Source organism: Cotesia typhae, unplaced genomic scaffold, assembly GCF_013202065.1.
Source record: "Cotesia typhae breed Kobodo isofemale line unplaced genomic scaffold, CoteBio_Ctyphae contig_5, whole genome shotgun sequence".
Lineage (NCBI taxonomy): Eukaryota > Metazoa > Arthropoda > Insecta > Hymenoptera > Braconidae > Cotesia > Cotesia typhae.
This window is the reverse complement of record NW_027423757.1, coordinates 9,595,655-9,622,796: the sequence shown is the minus strand read 5'-3', so window position 1 is coordinate 9,622,796 and position 27,142 is coordinate 9,595,655. Positions and strand designations below refer to the sequence as shown.

At 34.8% G+C, this 27,142-nt stretch overlaps 5 protein-coding genes across 5 annotated transcripts; 3 read left to right on the top strand and 2 right to left on the bottom strand.

The window, feature by feature from the left end:
• Nucleotides 1-206: 206 nt before the first annotated feature.
• On the top strand, nucleotides 207-2,360 carry LOC141530723 (1,5-anhydro-D-fructose reductase). The gene is made up of 7 exons (XM_074248003.1): nucleotides 207-555; nucleotides 655-819; nucleotides 1,169-1,372; nucleotides 1,454-1,570; nucleotides 1,642-2,036; nucleotides 2,109-2,154; nucleotides 2,222-2,360. The coding sequence occupies exons 1-7, from the start codon at nucleotides 493-495 to the stop codon at nucleotides 2,246-2,248; spliced, it is 1,017 nt and encodes a 338-aa protein (XP_074104104.1). The 5' UTR covers nucleotides 207-492; the 3' UTR covers nucleotides 2,249-2,360.
• Nucleotides 2,286-4,880, bottom strand: LOC141530722 (DNA replication licensing factor Mcm5). Its single transcript, XM_074248002.1, has 3 exons — nucleotides 4,335-4,880; nucleotides 4,101-4,273; nucleotides 2,286-4,027 (listed from the first exon to the last, which is right to left on the bottom strand). The coding sequence occupies exons 1-3, from the start codon at nucleotides 4,740-4,742 to the stop codon at nucleotides 2,410-2,412; spliced, it is 2,199 nt and encodes a 732-aa protein (XP_074104103.1). The 5' UTR covers nucleotides 4,743-4,880; the 3' UTR covers nucleotides 2,286-2,409.
• A 498-nt stretch (nucleotides 4,881-5,378) lies between these two features.
• Bchs (WD repeat and FYVE domain containing 3 bchs) lies at nucleotides 5,379-18,927 on the top strand. The gene is made up of 5 exons (XM_074248445.1): nucleotides 5,379-5,526; nucleotides 5,656-5,978; nucleotides 6,640-6,880; nucleotides 7,002-16,975; nucleotides 17,064-18,927. The coding sequence occupies exons 3-5, from the start codon at nucleotides 6,656-6,658 to the stop codon at nucleotides 17,176-17,178; spliced, it is 10,314 nt and encodes a 3,437-aa protein (XP_074104546.1). The 5' UTR covers nucleotides 5,379-5,526; nucleotides 5,656-5,978; nucleotides 6,640-6,655; the 3' UTR covers nucleotides 17,179-18,927.
• A 1,506-nt stretch (nucleotides 18,928-20,433) lies between these two features.
• Nucleotides 20,434-22,503, bottom strand: LOC141531000 (uncharacterized). Its single transcript, XM_074248450.1, has 5 exons — nucleotides 22,246-22,503; nucleotides 21,579-21,933; nucleotides 21,234-21,497; nucleotides 20,737-21,148; nucleotides 20,434-20,648 (listed from the first exon to the last, which is right to left on the bottom strand). Exons 1-5 carry the CDS (start codon nucleotides 22,290-22,292, stop codon nucleotides 20,524-20,526), a joined length of 1,203 nt encoding a protein of 400 aa, XP_074104551.1. The 5' UTR covers nucleotides 22,293-22,503; the 3' UTR covers nucleotides 20,434-20,523.
• A 175-nt stretch (nucleotides 22,504-22,678) lies between these two features.
• On the top strand, nucleotides 22,679-26,688 carry LOC141530999 (uncharacterized). The gene has a single exon (XM_074248449.1). The coding sequence runs from the start codon at nucleotides 23,710-23,712 to the stop codon at nucleotides 25,435-25,437; it is 1,728 nt and encodes a 575-aa protein (XP_074104550.1). The 5' UTR covers nucleotides 22,679-23,709; the 3' UTR covers nucleotides 25,438-26,688.
• Nucleotides 26,689-27,142: the final 454 nt, after the last annotated feature.

Here is a 27,142-nt window from a genome sequence, read left to right as displayed (position 1 = left end):
TGAATTTTTTTTCTTGTATTTTAAGCCGCATATCCTTGGTAAATTCGATATCCAATATTTGGTTTGCTCTTATAAAAAAACTAAAACATAATAAATTTTTTTGCTATTAGAGTTTGCATCGATCAGTTTGAACATTCTTAATTCAAAGAAGTAGTGTGCATGCGCTTTGGTGCTCCGAAAATAGTTATTGCACTCTGTTGCAATGCAATACCTGTTCCATTCCTTGAATTAATAGATTTTTAATTTAATTATCATGCTCAGCGACTTTTACAATCGTTGATTAAATTATTAATACTTACATGTCTTCAATTAAATGATAATTACTCGAAAAATATTGGCATTAGTGTGTGCTTTATAAATAAATTTGATTTATACTTGGCGTTGAAAATTTTATTCTATAAATAATGCTTGTGCAATTGTAGCCTCGGTGCTATTGCGACCGGGAAAAATTACAAGTTTCAACTATTGGAAATAACTCGCGGGATATTTACAATGAAATCTATTAAATTGTCATCGGGTTATGATATGCCAATGGTTGGCCTTGGAACTTGGCAGGTAATTGCAAACTACAATTATTTTAAAGAATAAATAAAGTCATTAATTATTAAATTTATAAAAAATCAATAATAAATTTATATTATGTTCTACATTTAGACCAAACCAGAAGAAGTTGCTTATGCTGTCATTACTGCTCTGCATTTTGGATATCGACACTTTGATACCGCATTCAATTATAGGAACGAAGAAATTGTTGGTAATGGTTTAAAAAAGTGGTTTGCTGAAGGTGGAAAAAGAGAAGATGTATTTGTTACTTCTAAGGTAATCTATAATATTTAATGAAAATAAAGTTAGCCGACATTTCAAAATTTTTTTAAATTTTTTATTGAAAAAATTTCAATTAAATAATTTAAAAAAAAATTTCACCTGTAAAAAACTTGAAAAACTATAAGTGGAATTTTTTAGAAATATCTTTTTAGTTGTAATTTAATTAATAAAAAAAATCAAAATTTTTTAGACGTCTGCTAACTTCAGTTAGCATCATAATATTAAGATAATAATTTCAATTAAATAATTAAAAAAAAATTCATATGTAAAAACCTTAAAAAACTGCAAGATTTCTAGTTAATTATTAAAATTTTAATTAAATTAATATAAATTTTTATTTTAGTTACCTCACTTTGGAAACCGACCATCAGATGTTGAAAAGTATGTCAAAATGTCATTACAAAATCTTGGACTGGATTACATAGATATGTTTTTAATTCATATGCCTTTTGCTTTTGTCTGTGATAAAACTGGCCTTGCACCTGTAATTAATGAAGATGGAAGTTATGAATTGGACTTGGATACTGATCCTGTCTCTGTTTGGAAGGTTTAAAATTTTTTTATAAGTTTTAAAATCAATTTTCATGTAAATAATTTTTTTTTATACGTACCAATTGACAAATTTCAGGAAATGGAGAAACAAGTCAAAGCTGGTAGAATAAGATCTATTGGAATGAGTAATTTTAACGAGGATCAAATACTTGACGTGTACAATAATTCTGAAATAAAACCAAGTAATGTTCAGGTAACAAAAAAATTTTAAGTAAATTTAATAATTTATTAAATGAATAATTAAAAACCGGTGAAATTTATCAGGTGGAATTACATGCGTATTTTCAACAAAAAGCACTGCGAGAATTTTGCAAAAAACTTAACATTGCGGTGACTGCTTACAGTCCGTTGGGATCTCCTGGATCTAAAGAATATTTTCAATCGAAATACAACTACAGTCCCGACCAATTTCCAGATTTATTGCGACACCCAACAGTTCAAAAAATTGCAAACAATCATAATAAATCGACGGGACAAGTTTTGTTGCGATACTCAGTGCAGATGGGTGTAATAGTTATTCCTAAGAGTACAGATTATGATAGAATAAAAGCTAACATTGATATTCTTGACTTTGAGTTAACAAACGATGAAATTAAAGAGATGGAAGCATTAAATCAAGAGCCTGAGGGACGGATCTTTACATTTTTATTCTTCAAAGGGTAATTGATTCACTAACTGATTTGAATAGCATTCACTTTCAATTAAATATTAATATAAATATTATTTTTCAGAGTTGAAAATCATCCACAATATCCTTTCAAATATTTACTCAGAGAGGTAAGCTGTTATTTATACTTTTTAATTAAAAATATAACTATATTAATATTATAATTAAAACTTTCAGGAAAAAAAAGTTGCAGCTGCTAAGTAAAAAAAAATTTATTCAAATTATTTTTATAAAAAACATCCACTTCTTAAATTAATTTTATTATTCGCATTTTCTAGCTGTTATAAAAATAAAGAAAAAATATTTACGACCGTTTAATAACTAAGCGTTTATGATTAATTCATTAAATTGACATTATTAATAATTTACATGAGTCTGTATAACATTTTGCGCTGCATACGGTGCTGTAATTCACCACGACGAATCATTGTGTGAATAACTTTGAAAATAGCACGCTCTGGGAATTTTTGCCTCGTAAAATCGTTGACAATATTCTGTTCAGAGACTTGGGAGCCAACAGCAAACCGACGTTTCAGCTGTTTCTCGATTTGAGCAAGCATCTCGTGATCTTCTTCTGAGGTGAAACCTTCAGCGCCGGCAAGAGATCCAGATACCGCTGCGTCGAGTGTTGACACTTGGAAAAGTCGAAGAGCCTCATTGACATGAACTTCTGTGGCGAATGGGAGCAAACGCATTTTAGCCAAAGATTCCGATATTCTTATAATAGCTTCCAACTGTCTGACAGTTATTGGAATCGATAGACGTTTCTCGGTGTCTTTTTCATGCTCGTGAGTACCAGCACGCATCATAACGTAACGATTTTGCAATTTTTCACCGGCCTCTTTGCTCAATCTCGGGCCGCAGCGTGATCTGCAGTATTGAATGTATTTTTTCAACACAGCCAGTGGTAGTTCGCCTTCCGTAGATTGATCAGTCACTTGACCAGCGTTCGCGTGAATATTCATTACGTGTTTAGCGAGAGTGATATCTCGTGACTGTTCATGCTCATCCTTGACAATGAAAATCATGTCAAAACGTGAAAGAATCGTAGGCATAAAATCAATATTATCGTCACCTTTAATATCATCCCAACGTCCAAAGATTGAGTTGGCTGCTGCTAGTACAGAGCAACGAGTATTTAAAGTCGTGGTGATTCCAGCTTTGGCTATTGAGATAGTTTGCTGTTCCATGGCTTCATGAATAGCGACTCTGTCGTCTTCTTTCATCTTATCAAACTCGTCAATACAAACAACACCACCATCAGCCAGTACCATGGCACCTCCTTCCATAACGAAATTCCTTGAAGTCGGATCACGAGTCACAGAAGCCGTTAAACCAGCAGCAGAACTTCCTTTGCCCGAAGTATAAATTCCAATCGGCGCTACTGTCTCTACGAATTTTAGTAACTGTGATTTAGCGGTACCTGGATCTCCCAACATCAAAACGTTGATGTCACCTCTTCTGCATAACCCATCAGGCATACGTTTCCTCGAGCCTCCAAACAGCAAGCATGCAATAGCTTTTTTAATATCAAAAGCACCAAAAATACTAGGCGCTATACTTTTTGCTATTTTTTCATAAATCAATGGATCAGCTGCTAGACGTTTGAACATATCTTCCTCCTCGTTGGTGATAATTGGTTGGGTACCACGTCCGGTGTTTTCGCCATCAACAGAGATACCGATCACACGGATGTAAGGAGCCCGTACACCGACTAATGTTTTTTCTCGTCCTCCTCGTCTACCTCCGGCTCCTGATACCTTTTTGATGGAATAAATTCCTAGGATAAGAACTCTGTTACCCGGTACGACTCGATCACACAGGTAGCGGTCACAGTAGAGCTGCAAATGCCTCGGCATTTCTCCCTGAGGAATGTTGTCAGGTAATTCCTGAAGCTTCAATACTTGGAAATCGACGCAACGACACATATCGGGCATCACAAAGAAAGGATCCAGCTGACATTTCGGTCTTCCAGCTTGTTCTCTTTATAAATTAAAATAAAATTGATTATTATGCAGAAAAAAAAAGTTTTTAAATAAATAATTAAAATACATACGTCGTACACTTTCTTGGTAACGCGTAGCCTTCTAAGCCAGGTTTTATTGGAATGTTACTCTGTATAGTTCTACAGGATCTGCATTGGATCGAAATTTTAGTCGCTTTGGACCTGATTCCTGAAGCAGATACAATAATTCCGGGGATTTTGATCAACTTGGAGACAATATCAGGCTATAAAAAAAAAAAAAATATTAATTATCATTAAATTTTTAAATATAAATTAATAATTTACCTTCATGCCTCTTAGCGAGGTCGGGTTACCATCAGATGACAGCAATATCTGAATATCCTCAACTTTTTCCTCGCCCAACGGTCTCGGTGCAGTCAACTCGTCGGCAACATCTCTGGCTGCTTCCTCAAACACTGGCAAATACTCAGTAGGCTGTTTGTACAATTTTTCTGCCAACGGCTCGTCGAATGCTCCCAAATCTTCGAGATTTATTTCAACCCAATACCGTCCCAAGTTGTAATTACGTTTAAGTGTGTCACGATATTTATAATTAAAATTTCCTTCATGAAATTGCCTTATAAACTCTTTGAACTTTTTTTTGTACGTTTGGAGCTTTAGTTGGTCATCGCGTTGCTCCTCAGACGCAAAATTATCCGAAAAAAATACTTGAGGTGCGTCAAAATCATTCATGATGATAGTAATTTAGTAACTTTGGGTAATTGTTTTAATTTTTTAAAGTAAGTTTTGATTATTAAACTTAAATATAAATTGATACAACTAACTTGTCGTTTATAACCACTTAATGCTACACAACAATCGGTAGTTGGCGGGAAATGTGATAGCGCAGTAAAATAACTTGAAAGATACAAAAACTGTAGAGGTTATTTTTAATTGTCAAAACAAACCTAGTTGCTATTCTGACCGTTTACTACAAGAGCGCTGCGATGACACTGAAGTTGACAGATATAAAAATTTTTTTACATATTTATAGCAGTTAAATTATTAAAAAAAAAATTAAATTAAATTAAATAATAAAAAAAAATCCAATAAAAAAATTATTATAGTGAAAATTTAAAACTTTTTCATGTTGATAACTAGAAAATTATTTTATCAGCAACTTAACCAATAAATTTGTGTAATAGTTACAACAAATGACCGATTGGAGCGCACATTATTATGAAAAAATTATTATTGTTATTCATTAGAAAAGTCTAAAGTACTGTAGAGTATGACAATCTAATGGTTTTGTTGTAATTTGTGTTACTCAGCTTGTCGTTGTACCACGTGATCATCATATCGACGTATCGCATTCGGTCCATGTATTTATCGGGCACCACAAAAATATACTTGTCAAAGTTAAATGGCTACGACCAATAAAAATTATATCCTACTAGTGTGATATTTTTAAAAAATCATTAAAATGTAGTGATTTGAAAAATTAAAATACCCGGGATAATAAAATTCGACAATTGGAGTGCGTAATTTAAATTAATTGCATTATTGTAATCTTGATCAATTGATAATACATATGCATAAACATATATGTATATGTATGTGTATATATTTAAATAAATAATAAAAACAAGTTTAATTTATTAAACAGGAGCATGAAGAGAGAGGTGCGAGGCGAAAAAATAGGTACAAAGATTTATTAAATTACGACTTGCTCGTGGGCGGTTACCTGTGACGTTTCTGACTCTGAATGACACTTGCTCGATCGTTGATGTCGCTTTGATTTAGATTGGTCGTCGGGAGAGCAAAAGAGAGTGCTGTGCATAGAGAAAAGTAAATATTGAGCCGCTGAAGATTATTCTTCGTGAATAATATAATGAACGCAGAACGGCGCGCGATTATTTACGTGCGTCGTTCAATGATACATTTTTTTTTGTGACAATTAATTATTTAGGAGTATTACGGAAAAGTAAGGTACGCATTTTATATCTATTTTTACTATTATCATTCATTCATAAAAGACATGTCGTATTTGAGAAAGTGTTACATATTTTATTCTAGAATTCATGAAGGAGAGGGCACTATTTTTGATTGTTTCATTGATTAATTTTGCTGATCAGATACTATTATTATAAAGTCGTTGTCAACTCGATTTCTTTTTCTTTCGTCACTTATTATTGTTATTTTTACTCCATTATTATATTGTTCATAATTATCATTGTCATGTTTAATTTGCGTAGATGTGATTATTGCTCATCTATAAACAATTGACTAATTAATATTTTATATAACAATCCAGATGATAAATGCGGTTTTGATTTTATGAATCATTTATCTAGTGTATATATATTATGCAACGACAGCTGTGATGTGTGACATTTGTGCATCGTAAATCATAGGCCACAAAAAAAAAAAAAAAAAAAAAAAAAAAAAAAAATTCCTTATTTGATTCTAATTATCATATGCTTTCAGTAGATATTAAATTAATATTACTCAAGTTATCGTAAACACTCAAGTAGCAATTTATTATTAGTCATAATGTATTATAATATTAATTCGATTAATTCAAAGATACGATAATAATGATAATGTATGTGGTGATTGTTTAGTTAAATATTGACAAATTTTTTTACAGAATAATATTTTAAACAATGAACATAATGCGAAAATTGCGAGGGGCCAGTGCAGTTGGAGGAATGGGTTTCAGTGGTACTGGAAGTGTTGATGATTGTGGGGGAGCTAGCAATCCTCAACATACGGAACTAGGTCTCATGCACCTAAAGAAGTTATTTTCCGAGTATATACATCCACCACATCCACTGTCAGAGGCCGAGAAGGATGATAAGCTTTATAATATGTTACCACTATTTTGCAAGGTATAATAATAATGATAATGTCGCTATTGTGTTTGTAAATTATATTTTCAAGTTATTTAATTAATATGATAAGGGTACGAGTATACATAATGGAGTTACTTATTTATCGATTATTTTATAGGTATTCGGATCTAGTCCTGCTGGAGACATGAGTGAAAAATTTCGAGATATCCTGGCTTTTACACAACAAGTGTCCAAGCTGATGGTATCTGAGATAAGAAGACGAGCGAGTAATCAGAGCACAGAGACAGCCAGCTGTGCGATAGTTAAATTATTAGAGATTGAAAATAGTGAAGAGTCTAGTAATGGTTGGATGTTATTGTCAACGTTAAATTTATTAGCAGCTGGTGACGCATTGCTGATACAAGCAATGACAACAGCTTCAGTGCCATCGACACTTGTCAAGTGTTTGTACTTGTTTTTTGATTTACCAGAAATGAATGACGCAGAAGCGGATATAACTGATGTTAATAGTGAATTTACACCTCGAGAGCGAAGAATATTACTACAAAAAATATTCGTGCAATTGCTTGTAAGACTTTGCAGTCATCCGTATCCAGCAGAAGAGCTTGCAAGAAAAGATGATTTGACATTATTGTTCTCAGCGATAACCAGCTGGTGCCCACAGTACAATGTCATGTGGCGTAAGAGTGCTGCTGAAGTATTGATGACGCTATCTCGACATGGACTCACTCAAAATGTAGTATCTTATATTCATAATAAAGGATGTATAGCGCTTTGCATCGACAATATGCAACGTGTACCTGAGCTAGCGCCGCTTGAAGTTGTTGAAATGTTTGTAACGGTATTTTGTTTTTTAAAAGACTCTAGCGAAGTATCACAAATGCTTTTGGATGACTTTCGTGTTTGTCAAGGATATATTTTCTTATCGGAATTTCTGCTGAAACACGCACCTTCACGATTAGAACAGGAGGGGAATGCTGAAGCCCAAGACGCTATTAGAAATTTAGTGCTGATGTTAGCTTCGCTGACAATGTGTGGACATACTGAATTAAAACCGAGTCAAGCAAGTATGGGCTCGTTATTCCAGATGCTCGGGTTTTCTCTGCCCCAACCCAGCAATCAAGGCGGTAGTGTTAGAAATATTCAAGCATTCCAAGTACTTCAGTCCGTATTTGTTAAGTCAAATTCATCACTTTTGTGCTGCACTATACTTGACGCCATATCCAGCGTTTATCACAGCGATAACGCTAATTATTTTATACTAGAAGGACAGAATACCTTATCACAGTTTGCTGAAAAAATACATTTGAAAAATCTTGAAATACAAAAAAAGTTTTTTCAACTATTAGAGTTTATAGTATTTCAGCTTAACTTTGTGCCTTGCAAAGAACTCATATCCCTCTCGATTCTACTCAAGTCAAATCACTCTGTCAGTTGTAGTATACTGGCAATGGAAACACTGTTGAACATACTCCGACACAATGTAATATTCAAGGATGTATACCGAGAAGTAGGAATGTTAGAAGTTTTTGTTACTTGTTTACATCGTTATGCGACCTTGTTGAAGGATAAGCAGTCAGCAACTGATCAAGGCTTGGAGTATAAAATGTGCCCTGATCAGAAGCGTCTTGGCCAACTAGTGATGGAAGCTCTCACAACTTTATTGGCAGGTAATGTGCAGAATGCAAATGTCTTCAGAGAGTGTACGGGAGCCCGGTGTGCTCATAATCTTGTTCCCTATGTGGACTGTCGATTTCAAGCGCTGGGTATCGTAAGAGAACTTATTGTCAGTGCTGGTGGAGATGATGATATGGCAACATTACTTGGCATAATGCACTCAGCACCCGCAAGCGCTTTGGTTCTCAAGTCTCACATACTCCTGGCACTTCTGACATGTTTACGAGAATCTCATCGTACAAGAACTGTTTTCCGTAAAGTTGGAGGCTTTGTTTATGTCATGTCAGTACTCGTCTCTCTGGAAGGACAACTTGGACCACTGCCTCATAAATCTTCAGAACCTTGTAACGATAACGTTCCACAGAGAAGTCCTCAAAACGAATCACAGCTTCTTAATCTTCTACATCTTGTATTTCAAACGATATGTACTGCTATGAGATTTGAACCGGCAAATGCCAAATTTTTCCATCTTGAAATATGTCAATCAAGTTTATGTGATACTTTACGACTACTCGGCTGTTTTTCATCTCAAACTACACTTACGGAGTGTAATCACCCAGTGCCATCAAATTACCACAATACCTGGCAAGGTTTATTCAACGGAAATGTTTTAGAGCCCTCATTTCCCAGTGAAATACCTAAAAGTTTATCTTATGCATGTTTGTTGCTAAGATTACTTTATGACGTTGCACTTGATGTCTTTGAGAAACCAAACATGGCCGTAATTGGTACAAGATCACCGTGTCATAAGCAATCCAGCTTGGAAAACCAGAGATCAGTAGACTCACCCGTGAGCGAAAAACGCTCAAATGTTAATTCACTGAATTTAAATCCCCCTGCACCGGAACCAATTATAGTTCATCCAGGTATTGTTGTAGGGATGCTTCACCTATTGCCTTCAATAACTGAGCGAACGAAACCAGAATACGCTCTGGCTCTTCAGATTTACATAGCAGAAGTAATCAAGAGTCTTGTACGCTCGGAGCGTAATCAGCAAGTCATGTGTGACTCTGGAATGGCTGGAGAACTATTAACAATTGGTAGAGTTGCGTTACAAGATGAGACTCATCCGCTCCATCAACTTCTGCAGTACATTATAGAGCGTCTTGCAGCTCAGTCATTAGAGCCCAAGGATTTACGAGAGTTTTTACGACTCGGCGATCCACTTTGTTGCATTTCGCTGGACGACATAGAAGCAAATAAACCTCGCGGGGGGCCAGTTCCGCTGACACGTATCAAGACTCTCGTGTCAATGACAACACCTAAGGACTTTAGAGCTCATGGTTCGTGTACTCTCCCACCGTTTGTTGAGTTTGACATGAGCGCAGAAGGTTTCGCGAGTCTCTATTTACCCAGCATTGCACCACAGAGTACAACTCCACCAACAGTAGTCTCTGCTGACAACAGTGTGCTGGGTGGAATAGGTTCCGGAGACCGTCTGTTTCCCCCACAAACTGGACTTACATACAGCACGTGGATCTGCGTTGATAAATTCAGTGATCCTCGAACAGATCCTCACTGCGTGAGACTTTTAACTTTAGTACGGAGTCCACCCTCAGGTACTCGAGATATAATTTGCTTTACCGCTGTTTTAAGCGCCAGAGACAAGGCAATTATAGTTTCCACTCAAGAAACTCAGATGCCCCAAAGTATAGGTGAGTGGGAGCCAGAAGGTGTTGGAGAAAGTGGAGCACGAGTTTGGTGTCCTGATCTGCTTCACGAAGGACAATGGCATCACATTGCTATTGTGTTGAACCGTGCAGTGCTGAAAAATTCAAGTTTTTCTCTTTACTTGGACGGTCAACATATCCAGAGCCAAAAACTTCATTATATTACTCAAACTCCCGGAGGAGGAGCTACTAATTTGACGGTCGCGTCGCCTGTTTACGGATACATCGGTACACCTCCATGTTGGAGGCGTTACTCCAAGCTTACTTGGAAGCAAGGACCTTGTCATTTAGTAGAAGAAGTTTTCAACTCACAGAACATCCTTACACTCTTTAAATTAGGTCCTCACTATATGGGAAGTATGCAAGCGCCACAATTTATCGGACCTGAGCCTCTGTCTTCTTTGCTATCCGAAGAAAAAGTTGTATTTGGATTAAACGCCAAAGCGATGTCACAACTAACGTTAGCAAAAATACGGAAAGTCTACAGCAGAGCCGACACCAAGTCAATTGCCAAGCAGCTCGGTATGTCTTCTCACGAAAACGCGACTCCAATTCGCGTTCTGCACAATTCCGCTGGTCATCTCAGTGGACCAGCTCGTGCTCTTGGAGGTGTTGTAGTTGGTTATCTTGGTGTAAGAGTTTTCAACCCTCGGCCGGTTGCAACGACAATTGACAATGTGGGAGGGTGCTCTGTGCTTTTAGGTCTCATTGCCATGGCTCAGGACGTCGAGTCACTCTACGCAGCTGTAAAAGCTCTCGTGTGTGTTGTAAGGTCAAACCAAGCTGCACAACAGGAGATGGATCGTCGCCGAGGCTACCAAACTCTGGCCATGTTATTACGAAGAAAGTGTCCGCTGCTAAACAGTCATATTCTTCATTTAACTTTCAGTCTTGTAGGAACAGTTGATAGTGGAAGGGAAACCAGTGCCATACCCAATGTCACTGCGTTCCAAGATTTGTTGTGTGACTTGCAAGTATGGCACGAAGCTCCAGGTGAGCTACTTCGATCTCTACTGGAACATTTGTATGAATTAGTTGCTGAGTCTAATGAAAAACGCACCAACCTGAGGCTGATGCGAGATTTGCAATTAGTTCATAAATTATTGCATATTTTAAGTGAAGTAAAGCAAAATTCAACGAGACAAGTTCTTTTAGCGTTGCTGAGTATTTTACTCGCGCAACCACGTCAAGCAGATCTTCTGTGGTTTGGACAATTCATTGTCGCTACTCTACCCCTGGTATCTGAAAAGCATCTAGTCCCACGTGAAAACGAAGGTCCGAAAGAAGGTGAAGGTGAAAGTATTTTATTACGCAACAGATGTCTCCAGTTATTGCACTCGTTATTGTTTAATGGATCTAAAGTTAATGCGACAATGTGCGATGAATTGTCTAAAGTTCTCGGGTTGGACTGGGTACTATTGTTCTTACAATCCGGTCTTCATAGTACAACTATTGTGTGGGGATTACGGATACTCGTGGCTGTTTGTTCAGTCCAATCGATACTTCAAAAGTTTAAAGAGGGAACGAGTAATGGTGGCTGGCTGAGACACACTGATCACAATAAAATGGCAATGGCCTTAGGTTGTCAACAACAAACTTCGACTGGTGAAATTAAACCAGCTGGATTAAATGTACCAGGATTCCAGCATCTCGGCTGGCTATTACCGCAACACGTCGATCTTGTTCCTGAATTATATTTTCTTTTCATCGGGCTCATGTTAGTCCAGCCAATTAAATTACTGCCAGCTGATTCTAAATTAGAGCTTGATAATATTTGGAATTTCATGTTTGGAGTCCCGGCAAATCACTCACTGTCAACTTTTAATGGAAAAATAAATTTGTGTCCAGACGCTGTAGTTGTACTTTTAGCTATGGTCCGCACAATGCTTAACATGCACTTTAGTAATCCTGACAACTTACCCGAGTGGCTTACTGAGTATCCGGTGACAATAATACAATTTCTCTTCTTTTTGTATCACAACTTCACGGATTTTATGCAAGTCTTTATGTCAGGCGAGGTATTGGGTGCTTTAGCGGGTACATTGTTCCCAAAACCTTTGAGTGGAAGTCAAGACAGCAGCGGAGCAAGCACTCCAGCTGATGAACAAGAACCAGTACTTGTTAGATCACCTTCCAAAGATATCGGATTAACAAATCATCCTGCAAGGAAATTTGTCATGGATTTTTTGAGAGTTATCGTAGTAGATTCATTGTCTCTTCCAGTAACTGCTAAATCTCCTCCGGCGATCGATCTCGTCTTGGAAGCTTGGCCAGAGTACGCATCGACCGGCCAGCAGACACGTTACCAAACAGAAATATTGTCGATTTTAATGGAACATCTTCTAGCAGCAGATGTATTGATCGGCGAGCAAGCAGCTTTACCCGTCGTTCCCGGCGGCTCGGTTAATAATATAACTAATAATGTTTGCTATGTTACAGCGCGAATAGTTGACAAACTTTGGCAAGGAGCACTTACCAAAGATCCTCATGAAGTATTTGATTTTATTGTTAAACTTATTGGACAAGCTAAAAGAAGACCCGGAGCTGTCAGTATGGAAGGTCTTCATCACTGTTTAAATCGAACAATTTTATTCTTATTGTCACGCCCAACAGATTCAATTACTGACCAAATGGCTGTACTAGAAGCTTTACATAAATTAACAACTCACAGGCTGCTGGTCTTTGGCGCTGGAAATCATGAATTGGAATTCATAAGTTGTCTTACCTACTGTCTTCTCCAGCTTACCGCTGACATTAAAATAATGCTCGATACAAACATGAAAACAACGTGGCACGTTAATCCCCAAGTTGAGTCTAGTGACGATCGTCTAACGTCTCACCAAGGTCATAATCTTATGGCAGTAGCGGCAACAAGAGTCTGGGAAGAACTGTATGTATGTAAAAAACCAGCAATCGAAGAAGTTTTCAAAATTTCTCTACCAGCTCCGGTAAATAATGAACGTGCGCCAGATTTATCGAGTGTCCGTGACCTTGTTCATGAACAAGCCACAAGACTTTGGCTCAATTATGTCGTCTTGGAACGTAAAGCTTCTTACAGAGTACCTTGGGAATTACACAATCAAATTCAATCAAAGATACAAAAAGTAACTGGAGGGTTGACGAGACTAGCAAGTCGTACCAAAGTCAGAAAAGAAGAGTCTGTGAGACCGAGACTGAGACTCCATCACAGTGCTGTTGCTCAGTGGACGGAGCAGCACGTGGGATTAGTGAGAGAATTGGCAGCTACTCGGAAACTCCAGCATCAACAAACGTACCAGCATACCCAGCGATATGTTTACCAAGAATGGCTCCAGACTGAGACTGAGTTGACGCGAGAGCGCGGCCTCTGGGGTCCACCAACGCCCACTGTTTTGGACAAGTGGATGCTGGACATGACAGAGGGCCCTTGTAGAATGCGTAAGAAGATGATGAAAAATGAACTGTTTTATATTCACTATCCTTATCGTCCAGAGTTGGATCATCCTGATAATAAACAGCTCAAATATAAGGTAGCCTCGAGTATGGACAGCAAGGAATATTATTTGAAACAACTCAATAATTCATCAGGTATGTTTGAACGTGAACGCGATCCAGTAATAGACGACACTCCGTTGGCCATGCATGAAGGCTCTACTGAAAGTGAACCGCCGATGGTTCCTTGCACGCTGGAACGTCACGCAAGCGAACCTGATGAAGCTCCTGAAGACAACGAGCAAGAAGAAGAAAATAATCAAGCTGTTCCTGACAATCAAACTCTTCTGAGATTATTGGAGGAGCATGAAAAAATTAGTCACATGTTCAGATGCGCTAGAATTCAGGGTTTGGATACCACAGAAGGGCTTTTGTTGTTTGGCAAAGAACATTTTTATGTTATAGACGGATTTACCCTGCTAAAGTCTCGCGAGATCAGAGATATTGAGAGTCTACCAGACGCTTATGAGCCGATTCTTCCCTCACCCGGGTCACCAAGAAGATCCCGAGCTATGAGACAGTGCTCGAAATTTAATTATGAAGACATCAGAGAAGTTCACAAAAGGAGGTATTTATTGCAGCCCATCGCACTTGAAGTATTCAGTGGTGATGGTAGGAATTATTTACTAGCTTTCCCGAGGAAAGTTAGGAACAAAGTATACCAAAGATTCATGACATTCGCGACGGCGATCGCCGACAGTGCTCATCAGTCAGTGGCGGGGCAAAAGAGAACGGCTAATGTCGAGCAAGCTACTGGATTACTCTCGAATCTTATTGGCGAGACCTCGGTTACTCAGCGGTGGGTGAGAGGAGAAATATCAAACTTTCAATATTTGATGCATTTAAATACTTTGGCTGGTCGAAGTTACAACGACTTGATGCAGTACCCAATTTTCCCCTGGATTTTAGCAGACTACGACAGCGAAGAGATTGATTTTAACGACCCAGCATCTTTCAGAGACTTCAGCAAGCCTATGGGAGCTCAGAGTCCCGAAAGATTGCTGCAGTTTAAGAAGAGATACAAAGAATGGGATGATCCTCACGGTGAAACTCCACCTTATCACTACGGAACTCACTACTCATCAGCAATGATTGTTTGCTCTTATTTAGTTCGAATGGAGCCTTTTACTCAGCATTTCTTGCGACTTCAAGGAGGACACTTCGATCTCGCCGACCGAATGTTCAACAGCATCAAAGAAGCGTGGTCGTCTGCTTCAAAACACAACATGGCTGATGTAAAAGAACTTATTCCAGAATTCTTCTATCTTCCCGAATTTCTCATCAACTCAAATCACTTTGACTTGGGTTCAAAGCAAAGCGGAGTCCAGTTGGGTGATATCGTTCTCCCGCCGTGGGCGAAACAAGACCCTCGAGAGTTCATTAGAGTTCACAGACTGGCACTGGAGAGTGACTACGTTTCGCAGAATCTTCATCACTGGATAGATCTTATATTCGGCTACAAGCAAAACGGGCCAGCAGCTGTTGAAGCGGTCAACGTGTTCCACCACTTGTTCTACGAAGGCAACGTTGATATTTACACCATAGACGATCCTTTGAAGAAGAACGCAACCATTGGGTTTATCAATAATTTTGGACAAATACCTAAACAGTTGTTCAAAAAACCTCATCCTTGTAAAAAGATGAGTGTTAGAACGAGTGTTATCGATCCGGGGCCCATAACACCCGGTTTAAGTATCACCGCAACGGATAGACTGTTTTTCCACAACCTAGACAATCTAAAGCCTTCATTACAGCCTATTAAGGAGCTCAAAGGTCCAGTAGGCCAGATTTTACACATTGATAAAACAGTATCAGCTGTTGAACAAAATAAGACACTAATTCCTCCCTCGTTTAACAAATACGTAGCATGGGGCTTTGCTGATCATTCGCTCAGAATAGGTAATTATGACAGCGAAAAAGCGATATTCGTTTGTGAAGCGATGATGCAAAGCAACGGAGAAATAGTCGCTTGTGTTTGTCCGTCTTCCAAGTTAATAGTCACCGCTGGGACAAGCTCTGTAGTTACAGTCTGGGAATACTCGAAGCGTCAATTATCAATCAAGCAGTGTCTTTACGGTCATACAGAAGCTGTTACGTGTCTGTCATCAAGTCCCGCTTACAATGTAATTGTCTCTGGGTCGCGTGATGGAACGGCTATCATTTGGGATCTCTCACGGTGTCTTTTTGTGAGACAATTAAGAGGTCATGCAGGTCCAGTGGCGGCTGTCGCGATAAATGATCTCACGGGTGACATTGCAACGTGTGCGGCAACTTGGCTCCACGTCTGGAGTATCAATGGCGAGGAATTGGCGAGTGTTAACACGTGCGTGGGACGTGCTGATAGAATGCAACAGATTTTGTGTGTCGCTTTCAGTCAAACGCACGAATGGGACTCGCAAAATGTCATTATGACTGGATCCACTGATGGTGTTGCACGAATGTGGTCCATGGACTACGTCCAGGTGCCTGCTGAAGAAGATAAGCCTGAGGAACTTGCTGAGAAAAAAGCGGTTAAGAAACAACCCAGCACTGAGGAAGAAAGAACTGAAAGCACCAAGAAGAGAGTTCATGAGTTGGTCAAGCAGATGAGTATATCTGCTGAGGAGTCCAGTCTGATGATGAAAAGCGGCTCCGAGAGCAGTTTGTCTGAAGCTGAAACTCTTAAGGAAGCTTCTCGTCTTCATGAAGAAAAGGAAGAGTGTTCTGATAATGAGTCGAGCAATAGTTCTAATAACAAAGTATGCCCGAAAAATGCACAATCTCCAACTGTGATCTTGAGACGAAAAAGCCGGGGTAATCCGATGTTTAGGAAAAGTGAGGGAGGCGGCAGAGCTGACAGCGAAGGAATACAAGCTAACGAGTCGACTCACACTCTCAGTACTGATTCTGACAGTGCTCTGAGGACCAGCAAAAGCGATACCAGCTTGACTGACAGTTTTGTCATGGTCAGTGAAGCAGACACCAAACCTCGGAGAATTAACCCGCAGAATGTTCTGAGGGATGGATTCAAATGGCAGAGGCAGCTTGTTTTTAGAAGTAAATTGACTATGCACACTGCTTATGATCGCAAAGATAACGCAGAGCCTGCTTCGATAACAGCTTTGGCAGTGTCGAAAGACCACAAAACTGTATACGTCGGTGACACTCGCGGTCGAGTATTCTCTTGGAGCGTTTGTGAGCAACCTGGACGCACTGTAGCTGATCACTGGCTTAAAGATGAAGGCGCTGATTCCTGTGTTGGTTGTGGAGTTAGATTTAATCTCTACGAAAGACGACACCACTGTCGTAATTGCGGACAAGTTTTTTGTTCTAAGTAAGGGTTGTTTATTTTAATTTAAATAAATTAGTAGTTAGTAGTTAGATTGTTGTTTTATTTATTTATATTTATTTTTTATTTTTAGGTGCAGCAGGTTTGAGTCTAAAATATCAAGACTGGGAATCCTGAAGCCTGTCAGGGTGTGTCAGGGATGTCATTCACAGCTGAGATCTCAAAGTTCTACTGACAGTAATACTTAATCTGTTGGTAATACTATTGCTTGATTACTGAAACTAGAATCACAATTGTCCGATAAACCACCAAATGTCCTCACATTACTTCTATAGGAACATATTAATCTTGTGAGTATGTATTTATTATACAGTGTAAAAACTGTTGGCACATTTCGTAAAGTATGCTTAAATTAATTGAACAAGTATTTTGTGGTATTAGAATTTTTATTGATGAATTATTAATTGATTTTTGAGATAAATTCTGGGAATATAGTTGACAAAATAGAATTTTCAGTCGAGTACCTACTGTACAATCATTTTTTAGCTGGGAATATTGATGTTTATTTTTTATTATTCATTATTATATTACTCATTGATGTATCATTATGTATCACAAACAATCATGAATGTTTAGAATTTAAGGGCTGATGCATTACTTACAAACTGTGATTTTTTTACTTGTCGCAATTTAATTTTTTTTTTTTTCGTTTGTTATTTTATAATTTGATTTATTGAAATAGTTTTTATTAATTAACAAACGCAATAGATTTATTATTTTTTTTTTTTAGTGATCAAAAATTTTAATTGTATTTTTTTTTTATTTTGCAACAACTGATATCCGCTTTTTAATTTATGAATAAAATTTGTGCTATTGTAGACAATACATAAGATGTGCTTGAACAAGTAAAGAGTTCAAATGGAGTGTTATAAATTATACAACGGCTTAGCTTAGTATAACAATAATTACGTGTGTATAGATCTTAAATTGTGTGATTCTTTAGAATCTATTGATGTAATACCTAATGATCAAGACCTATGGACATGGAAGACATTAAAAAAAAAATAATAATAATAATAATAACAATAAAGTATTTATTCACTGATTCAATCTTCTGAAAGGCAGCTTGCATATTTTAATTTATCTTACTTGATAGATAATTCAGTGGAATTGATGATTATATAAAAAATAATAAAAGAAAATGTATTTTGCATTTTGTAACAAATGATAATTATAATAATGCTGAGACCTTTTAGAAGATTGGAAAATATATTTATTAATTATATATAATAAATAATAAAATAAAATAAAAGCAAATTCTAAAGATGAAAAATTAGACCCAAGTATTAGAACACGGTGAAAATCCGTTGTAAAAGCCAAATCATAACAACAAGGCTGAATAATCAATGGTGTATAAAAATTGTACGGAATCAATATTATTATCTATTGTTATTATATAGTTAGTTAATAATCGCAGAAAATTTAATGTAGAAAATTGCAGTGAATAGTTAAACAAAAGTTTATAGTATAAAAAAAAAAAGAAAAAGAACAAAGTACGTAGATCCATTGCATTGGCATTAAAATAATAATAATAATAATAAAAATAAATATCTATATAAATAAAAAATTAGACATCATTAATTATATTAAAAAAAAAGAGAGAAATAAAATTCAATAAAATGTTGGATTGTGAAAATGAAAATGTTTGAATTGAATGATAATTAAAAAGTAGAATGGCTTTAAGTTATTTGTATACTATAATATGATTGATTTTAATTATTGTAATAAAAAATATTAAATTTTTAGAGGCACTAGTATCAATTCTCTAGTCAACAATATGAGCTAGTGCCTTTACAAATATTATTTGTTGTTAATTATTATTTTATTTAGTAATTTTAAACAGTGATTGAATTATTATATGGTTTTAATAATTTTTTGACAGTATTAAATGTAACAATATTTTAAAATATATATTTAAATTAAATTGTATATAATAATTGTGACAATATCATTTATTTGTATGCATTATAATAATCATTGCATTTTTTTTTATCTATTTAATACAAACGAAGTAAAAGTTTATATTGAAGACAAAAGTTATTTATTCGATAAGAGTAAAATAAAATTTATAGTATTTGTTTGTTTCTATTATAATTTTATCGTGATTTTTTTTTTATTTTATTTTTTATATTTATCCGTAGTTTTGAATGATTCGAAAAATAAATGTCTAAACGACGTGAAAATGTAATAAGTCAATCGGCTGAATTATATTTATGACAATTATTCAATGAATGGTTTTGTTTTTTAATTTTAGATATAAATTTATGTATGTGTGAATAATATATTATTAAGATATAACAAATAAAAAATTATAATAACATGTCAACTGCTACTTTGTTACAGTAATGATTAAATAATGTCAGATTACTTGAGAAAAATAAAGTAAATATTTAAAAAAAAAAAAATAGCTTTGTTATTCTTGATGTGATTGTAAATAATATAGCAAGAGAGAAGAAATTTCTTCACAGTCATTAGTAAATTTATCGCTATCACTTTTGTAAACAATTTTCTACCATTGTTTCACCATATATATTTCATTATCATAATACAATAATATTTGGACTGATTATAGTTAATTTTATTTCTGATAGAATAAATGATTTTCAGCACAAGAAATATAATCATAAAAATTCAAAAAAATTTACAGGTAGTCAAATTTTTATTTTTTTCAAGAAATTTTTTTTTAATTAATTTTATTTTAATTTACTGTTATTAATTCCAACTACTTGTAAATTTTTTTGTATTATTTTATAATTTTGAATGCAAAAAAAAAATGGATACATAATTATAATCCTTAATTAAAACTTTAATTTAATACAACTTGATTAGTCATATGAATACATTTAATTAACATTGCATTAATATACCTCAATAAACGGTTATTTCTATTTTAATTTACTTAAATGTATTCACTATAATATAAGCTATGAGTAATTTATAAAATTATCAGCTAAGCAATATAAAAATAGTCATTGGGTTAAATTTTCTTTATAAAAAAGATTATAATTCTTATTATTTTTTTTTCTTTAAAAAAATTCCAAGCTTATTTATTATAGTTTTAGTCATGGCATTATAATGTATTATACTAATAAAAAAAAACATCTGTTAGCAGCTATTCTGACAATTATGTTTATTCTAAAAGGAAAATCTGGAGTAGAAAGTACTGAAAAATTTATTACAATATTTATAATTTTATAATGATCGAGTAAAAGATAAACTAGTTTAGCACGACAGGAACACTACTTAGCCAAGATCAATAATAAATTTAACATCAACATTACTTTGAATAAATTATAAAAATAAAAGTACAATAAATAATTTCGAAACATTGTATCGTTCAATTTTCCGATAAATTAGTAAGAATATAATCAATTATTTTAATCTAATATAAAATATTTTTTTTTTAAATTTTGTGAGGACGTAAATAGAAAAGTTTATCACTATACCATCGGACATTTACCTTTAAGCCAATAAATATATCAAATAATCTACGTATAAAACTAAAAATGCATAACTGGCCAGCCAGCTAATTCTTAAATTTTTTTACAACTTCTTTCATGAGTATCAACACGGTGAGCAAAAAACTTACGGTGACATTTACGACATTCGACCAGGTTAGATTTGTGTTGATCCCAATCAACTGCTTCTTTGAAAATGTCTAAAAATGATGTAATGAAAACATTTCAGTTCATCTATTAACAAAGAATATCACGTATAAAATAAAAAAAAACTCTTCTATTGTTTACCCGGTGGTAGAGTCGGAGACGTAATAGGCTTCGATGAATCTGCCATTGAAACAGATAAAAATACGTCATCATCGTCATAACCGGAAGAAGTATTTTTCTTCAAGTTTGGCGATTTAGATTTTGACCGAGTGTCACGATCCGACGATGGACCAGCAATTGGACTGCGGGCTAATTTATGTCTAGGCTTCATGGGATTACTAGCTGGTGACGACACTTCAAGCTTACATGAATTGACTTGTAAAGATGTGTTCGTTTCATTGACAATCGTATTAGTGCTGGACACATTCGATGACGGCGAACGATATTTAACGGTGAGATCAAGTCGCTCTGAAATATTGAGAGTATCCATACTTTTATTTGGAGGACTGCGCTGTAGTTGGTGCCTTGGCTTCATCGGGTTCATAGTTCTTTTCTATAAATAAATAAAAAAAAAAAAAAAAAAAAAAAAAATATTGTCTTTGTAAAATAATTATGTTTGATAAAATGAATCATTTTACTTCTTCAGGCGATGTTTCACTGTAAGAAGAAGGGTTCTCCGATTCAGGAGTATTAAAAAGCGACTTTGGTTTAGAAGGTCGCATGGGAGTCCCGTCTGAACTTGAATCCTCATTTATCAACATTTTCACCTGACGATGACGAGTAACACGTTCCTTCGGTGCTGGATTTTTCTCAGTTTTCTTTTTAGTCTCTTTTTTACGGGTTTGTACGTTCTCTTTATCTTCATCGTCTTCATCTTCATCATTTTCACTTGCTCGGTCAACCTTCAACAGACACATCAAAATTAATAAACAAAATTAATGAAATCTACTAAAAAGTAGCAGAAATTTACAAGAAATATATACCTGGTTTTTACACAAATCAGTGCATCTACAAAACTCGCTACAAGATTTATCTTTTTTAACACAGCCGCATCTCTTGGATCCGCAGTCACCACTGCATGAACATCCTGCATTTTGGTCTTTCTTCAGAACACTAGAAGAGCCTCTACGGGTTTTTTTGGCTCGAGGAGAATCTACTACACTCTTTGAACGACCTTTTGACGGATCAAGCGTTTGATTTATCAGGACACTGTCGTTACTCTGATTATTCTGCAATGACATAACCCGGAGTTGCTCTTCTAATTCTTTAATTCGATTCTTAGCTTGCTCTAGAGTGATCTCTGAGGATGCTGCTTTTTCTTGTTCAAGAGCTGGATGTCTAAAAAAAAAAAAAAAAATTAATATCCAAATATTAAATTTATAATTTAAAATATAACTTATAACTTAATAACACTGAAGTTGACAGAGATTAAAAATTTTTTTGGAATTTTATAGCAATTAAATTAATAAAAAAAAAATTTAATTAAAAAGTTTCTCATGTGAAAATTAATAAAAATTACAAGTGAAAATTTTTAGAAACATTTTTTTATTGTAATTAATTTGTTAAAAAAATTTTTAAAATTGACAGCTGACCGCTGACTCATAATAATAAAATGTAAATATAAATAAATGACTAAAAAAAAAAACTTACACCAAAGGCTCAACTTCTTTAGTTTTTACTCGACGTTTTGGAGGCATTTTGTTGATTATTTTAGTCGCTAACCTTTAACAACAGTGATGATCACCTATATTATACAGCAATCTGTAATTGCCGAAATAATTTCGTGAATTGTTGCACTAATTAATCAATTATTATAGGATTTTTTCAGAAAGTAGAATTAAATAAAAAATGTAAACTAAATTGATGTTATTAAGTATGTAAAACCAGCTACTAAATATCTAAACTATCACAGAAACACCCGGGGGTAGTAAATGTCAACGGTTCTTTTCAAATTCTATACAATGAACTTTCTCGAAATCAATTTTGCCAATATTTTATCGGTAATATAGAAAATTTACTATCAACTTTATTCAGTCATGCCAACTTGAACTTTCACGCGGCCGAGGTCTGAAGATTTGAAGTGTATAAAAATTAATAAAATAGCTAAAAAAAAATTCACTCAGGTTTTTTGTCACTGACATGACGTTTGATAAATCACAATAGACCCGTGTTGATAAATATTGACATTCCAAGAGTCGAAAAAAAGTCGACATGATTAATTGATTATATCTGGATTTTAAAAAATTAAACCGTATAGATTAACATATGTAAGTATGTATATAATCTCTTAGAGGTCAAAGGATCTTGGAAAAGTGGAGTATAAAATGCAATGTTTATCAGTTTTATGACAAACGTTTAAAATCGTCGTTGGATAAAACTTTTCCGTGAGTTGCCATTAAACTTATAGTGAGAAAAATACAATAGTTTTGTAAAATATAATTTTCTAATTCTCACTTTTTAAATGAAGATATTTTTTATGACAATAATTTTTTTTGTTTACAATTAAATTTAAAATTTTAATTCAATTGACAATACTCTAGAAAAAAATATGATAATTATATAAAACTTGAAGTTTATCCAAAATATTCTTCACTGACACAAACTTAACTTAAAATGTTGATAATTAACAAAATCAGTAAGGATTTTTTGTGATAATTTCAGAGCATGTGATAAACTTGGCATGCAAAATTATGGAAGGATTAATCCTCTTGTAATGGATGATTTCGCCATTTATTTTTTTTTCTCCACGCGCAGTGTCTAAAGTGGTGTACAACGATTAGATAAGCACTTCGGTTCATAGTGCGCTTGGGATACAGACCTCATAAGAAACCGTGATTTTGACGAACCGGTCTCAGTTTAATACGCGTTTGCATACTTGCAAATTCATTTGCTGGGATGTTATTAAATTTAAAAATAAAATAATAACTTCTCTTAAATAATAATGCTGTGAGACTATGTGAACCAGTCTGTAAATTAAACAAATTTTCCAAAACTCGACTTTTAAAAACAAAAACCGGATTATGAATTTATAGTCTTCATTTTAGTGAACATTTTCGGATAAAAAGTGAACCTGATTTGTTTAATAGTTGTACATTTAAAAAAAAATAATTCAAGATGCCGACTTGTGCGAGTGACAATTCTTTACACTTTTATGGATCTAGAAGTCCGTCTGGATCACGCAGCAATAGCGTGTCACCAATATTGCCAAGCTCTCCTCTCTCAAGCTCGCCGACGCAAATGAACATGATGACAAACTTTAAACGTTCTATTTCAAACATGTCAAACTCGTCTCAATCTTCTACCTGGTCTGAAAAGTCTGCTAGTAGTGCAGTTGCAGCACCCACGATAATGTTGCGTCGGAATAAATGTAAGCATCAAAATCAACCACCATCAGTACCATCACCACCAATTGATACCAAACAGCAGCCAAAAGTTAACATACCTAAACGGGGTATTTTGATACGTTTAATAATGTGGTACTTTAATTTCATTGTTCATTTTGTTAGTGGAATGATAAACACAACATTATTCATGATGCGAGCTCCAACAGTTTGGGCGTCTTTTTGGGTCTGCATATTTTTCGTAATTCTCCAGTTGCCTCTGACATTCCTTAAATATTTCATCTCCATTCTCTATACACCGGCATCTGAACTGGCTCGTCACAAACGATGCGTGTTAATAAGCGGTGGAAGTACCGTCCAAGCTGTACATCTCGCCAGAAATTTTCACAAAGCAGGTGCGAGAGTAATTGTCTGTGAAATAGAAGGTTTATTTAGTCTGGCGCGCTTCTCTATAGCTTGCTCAAAGTTTTACACAGTCCCGCGACCCAGCTTGAACAACGCAATGGAGTACATAAAAGCATTGAAAAATATCGTCGAGAAAGAAAAAGCTACCTATTACATACCAGTGAGTTCAACGAGCCCAGCTTACTATGACGCGTTAGCTAAAATTCATTTAGAGACACTGGGTTGTGAGTGTTTTGTGCCTTGTGCCAGTGAAGTAACAGCTCTGGATGACCCTTTGGAATTATTAAAGCGTTGTCAGTCTGCGGGGTTAACAACTCCAGTTTATTTTGTCCTGAAATCCGTCGACGATGCTTTACTGCTCTACGAAACTGGAGCGCTGAGATCCGACAGACACATGATGCTGGCAGCGGGTCCAGCTGGTCTTCGGGATCACATCAAGCTCGCCTTACCGCCAAGTGCTCAAGAGTTTCAACATATTCGTCACGATATCAGTGACAAGAAGCCTTGGGTAGTAATCCGTGACCCGGGAGGTCCTCATTATATCACTTGCACGACAGTAAAAAATTCAAAGGTGATCGCCAACGTTATTTGCCGAGTTGATGAAGCTAAAGGCTTGATACCAGAGACGAGGAATGATATTCAGCAGTGGCTGGAACTTTTCTTCGCGTGCTCGTTCAGCTTGATGCCCATCAGCGGTCACCTGAGTTTCAGACTGGTCGCTTCTGAAAATAATGAGATCTTTCCAATAGGATGTCGCGTTGGTGTGGGCTTACCTTATGTCTGCTTGACGAGTGTCCATCCGCGACTAGTTTGGCGACCCTGCAGGCACTTTTCACGGCAAAGCTCGGGTCCACTGCTGGTCGGTGAACCCTGTCAGAGCAAAGAAAAGGCTTTTCCAAGTGCCCTAAAGCAGGCTGCCGATAAGGCAACCAATTTCTTCGGCAGCGTTCTCAACAAAAGGGAAGCTCTTTTTGTTTACTGGGACCCTTTGCCTTACTGCGCTTATTATCATCTTCAATTACCGTTCATACACATTGCAGGAGCGCTCAGGGCGCAGCCTCATCAACATAATCCACCTCTTGCTGTTGTACAGTGAATTTTCTCGAACATTAAAAAATAAACTGATGTATTTATACTGTTTAATTATTTAATTAAAGTTATCTTCAATATTTTTTTAGGACAAAAAAACTTTTACATAACTTCAATTTAAAGATCTCATTGTGTAAATGAATTAAAATTGATGATCATTAATATTTTTATAAAAATGTTAAATAAAGAATGTATGAGTGATTGAAACATAAAAAAAAAAAAAAAAAAAAAAAAAATATTATCACCGATTGTAGCTTGTATTTTTGTTCGCCAATAATAATACGATTTGGTCTATAAATATATAAATACATATATTTATATTTATTATGTATGCTGTTGATGATATTATAATATGTAAGCTCGGGTGGAAAATTTACGTCATTATCTCGTAGTCTATATACTCTCGACAAATATTATTAAATACAAGTGTAGGATTATCGCGAGTATACTTTGAGCATACAAGTACATACAGAATACGCAGGGGCTATTTAATACAACTATTATTAATATATTTTAACGTGTCAATTATATATACATGTACATATATTATTATTATTATATTATATTAATGTTATTATTTATGTAAATTATATTAAATACGTACAAATTAATTTTTAAAGAAATAATTTTAAATATCTAAATAAGAATATAAATATATGAAGAATTAATGAGAGCGTAAGAGATTAGTAAAGTGTGAATGACTTGATTTATAAAAAAAAAATATATATATACAGATAAATAATCTGCGACATTATTTTTTAATAGTATTCTAGAATTTAAATGTCATATTTTCGTATACGTATTTAAGATATTAATATTGTCATTGTTATTATGTAGAGCATTACGTATTGAATTTTAATTCAATAAATGACATTTGATTTAAGGTGAATAAAAATAAATAAATTTAATGAATAACAGGTTCTACGATTAGTAAAAATAATTTTTTTTTCTGATATAAATCAAAGTGCTGTTTATAAGATTAAATACTCCAAATCTCATGTATTATCTTTTTTTATTTTCTTCAAGATTATTCTTCGAGATACTCCATTTTTTATCGTAAATATGGAGAAAAAATAAACAAATAATTACAGAGGTGTGAAATTTAATTTCATTACGCAGTAATTACCGATAAATTCATAAGAAACTTGCAAATAAATGACCCGAGTTTACGGACTTTGACAAGCCGGGGTCGTCATCTAGCGATGCCCGCGATTTTTCTGTTATCATTGTCACGGCTTTTTTTTTATTAAATATTAAACATTAATTTTTTATCTTTTTTTAGTTTTATAATTTAATTCATTACTTCACACTTGCAATTTTAATGCTAAATCAAGAGATGATATAATCTCATTTTTAATTATTAGTAGTAAAAACATTGATAATCAGCCAGAGCTCTGTAAATAATTTTTATGAACAAGATTAAATAAATTCTTTTAAAACTTAAATTAAAAAAAACTTCTCCACTTTTTTGTGCTAATAAGTTTTCTAAGAAAATTAAAACTAACAACTATGAGATAAAAAACATGAAAAAATTGTAGTTGTAAAAAAAAATAGTATAACATGTCATATCACTGACAACAACTACTAACTTTTTATTTAAAAAAAAGTTTTATTACCATGAATCCCTTGACAACCGAGCTAAATAAATCAATAGCTTGGCTCCTCTACGGTTATTCTGAATTTGATTTTCTTTGTACTCTCTTTCCATTATT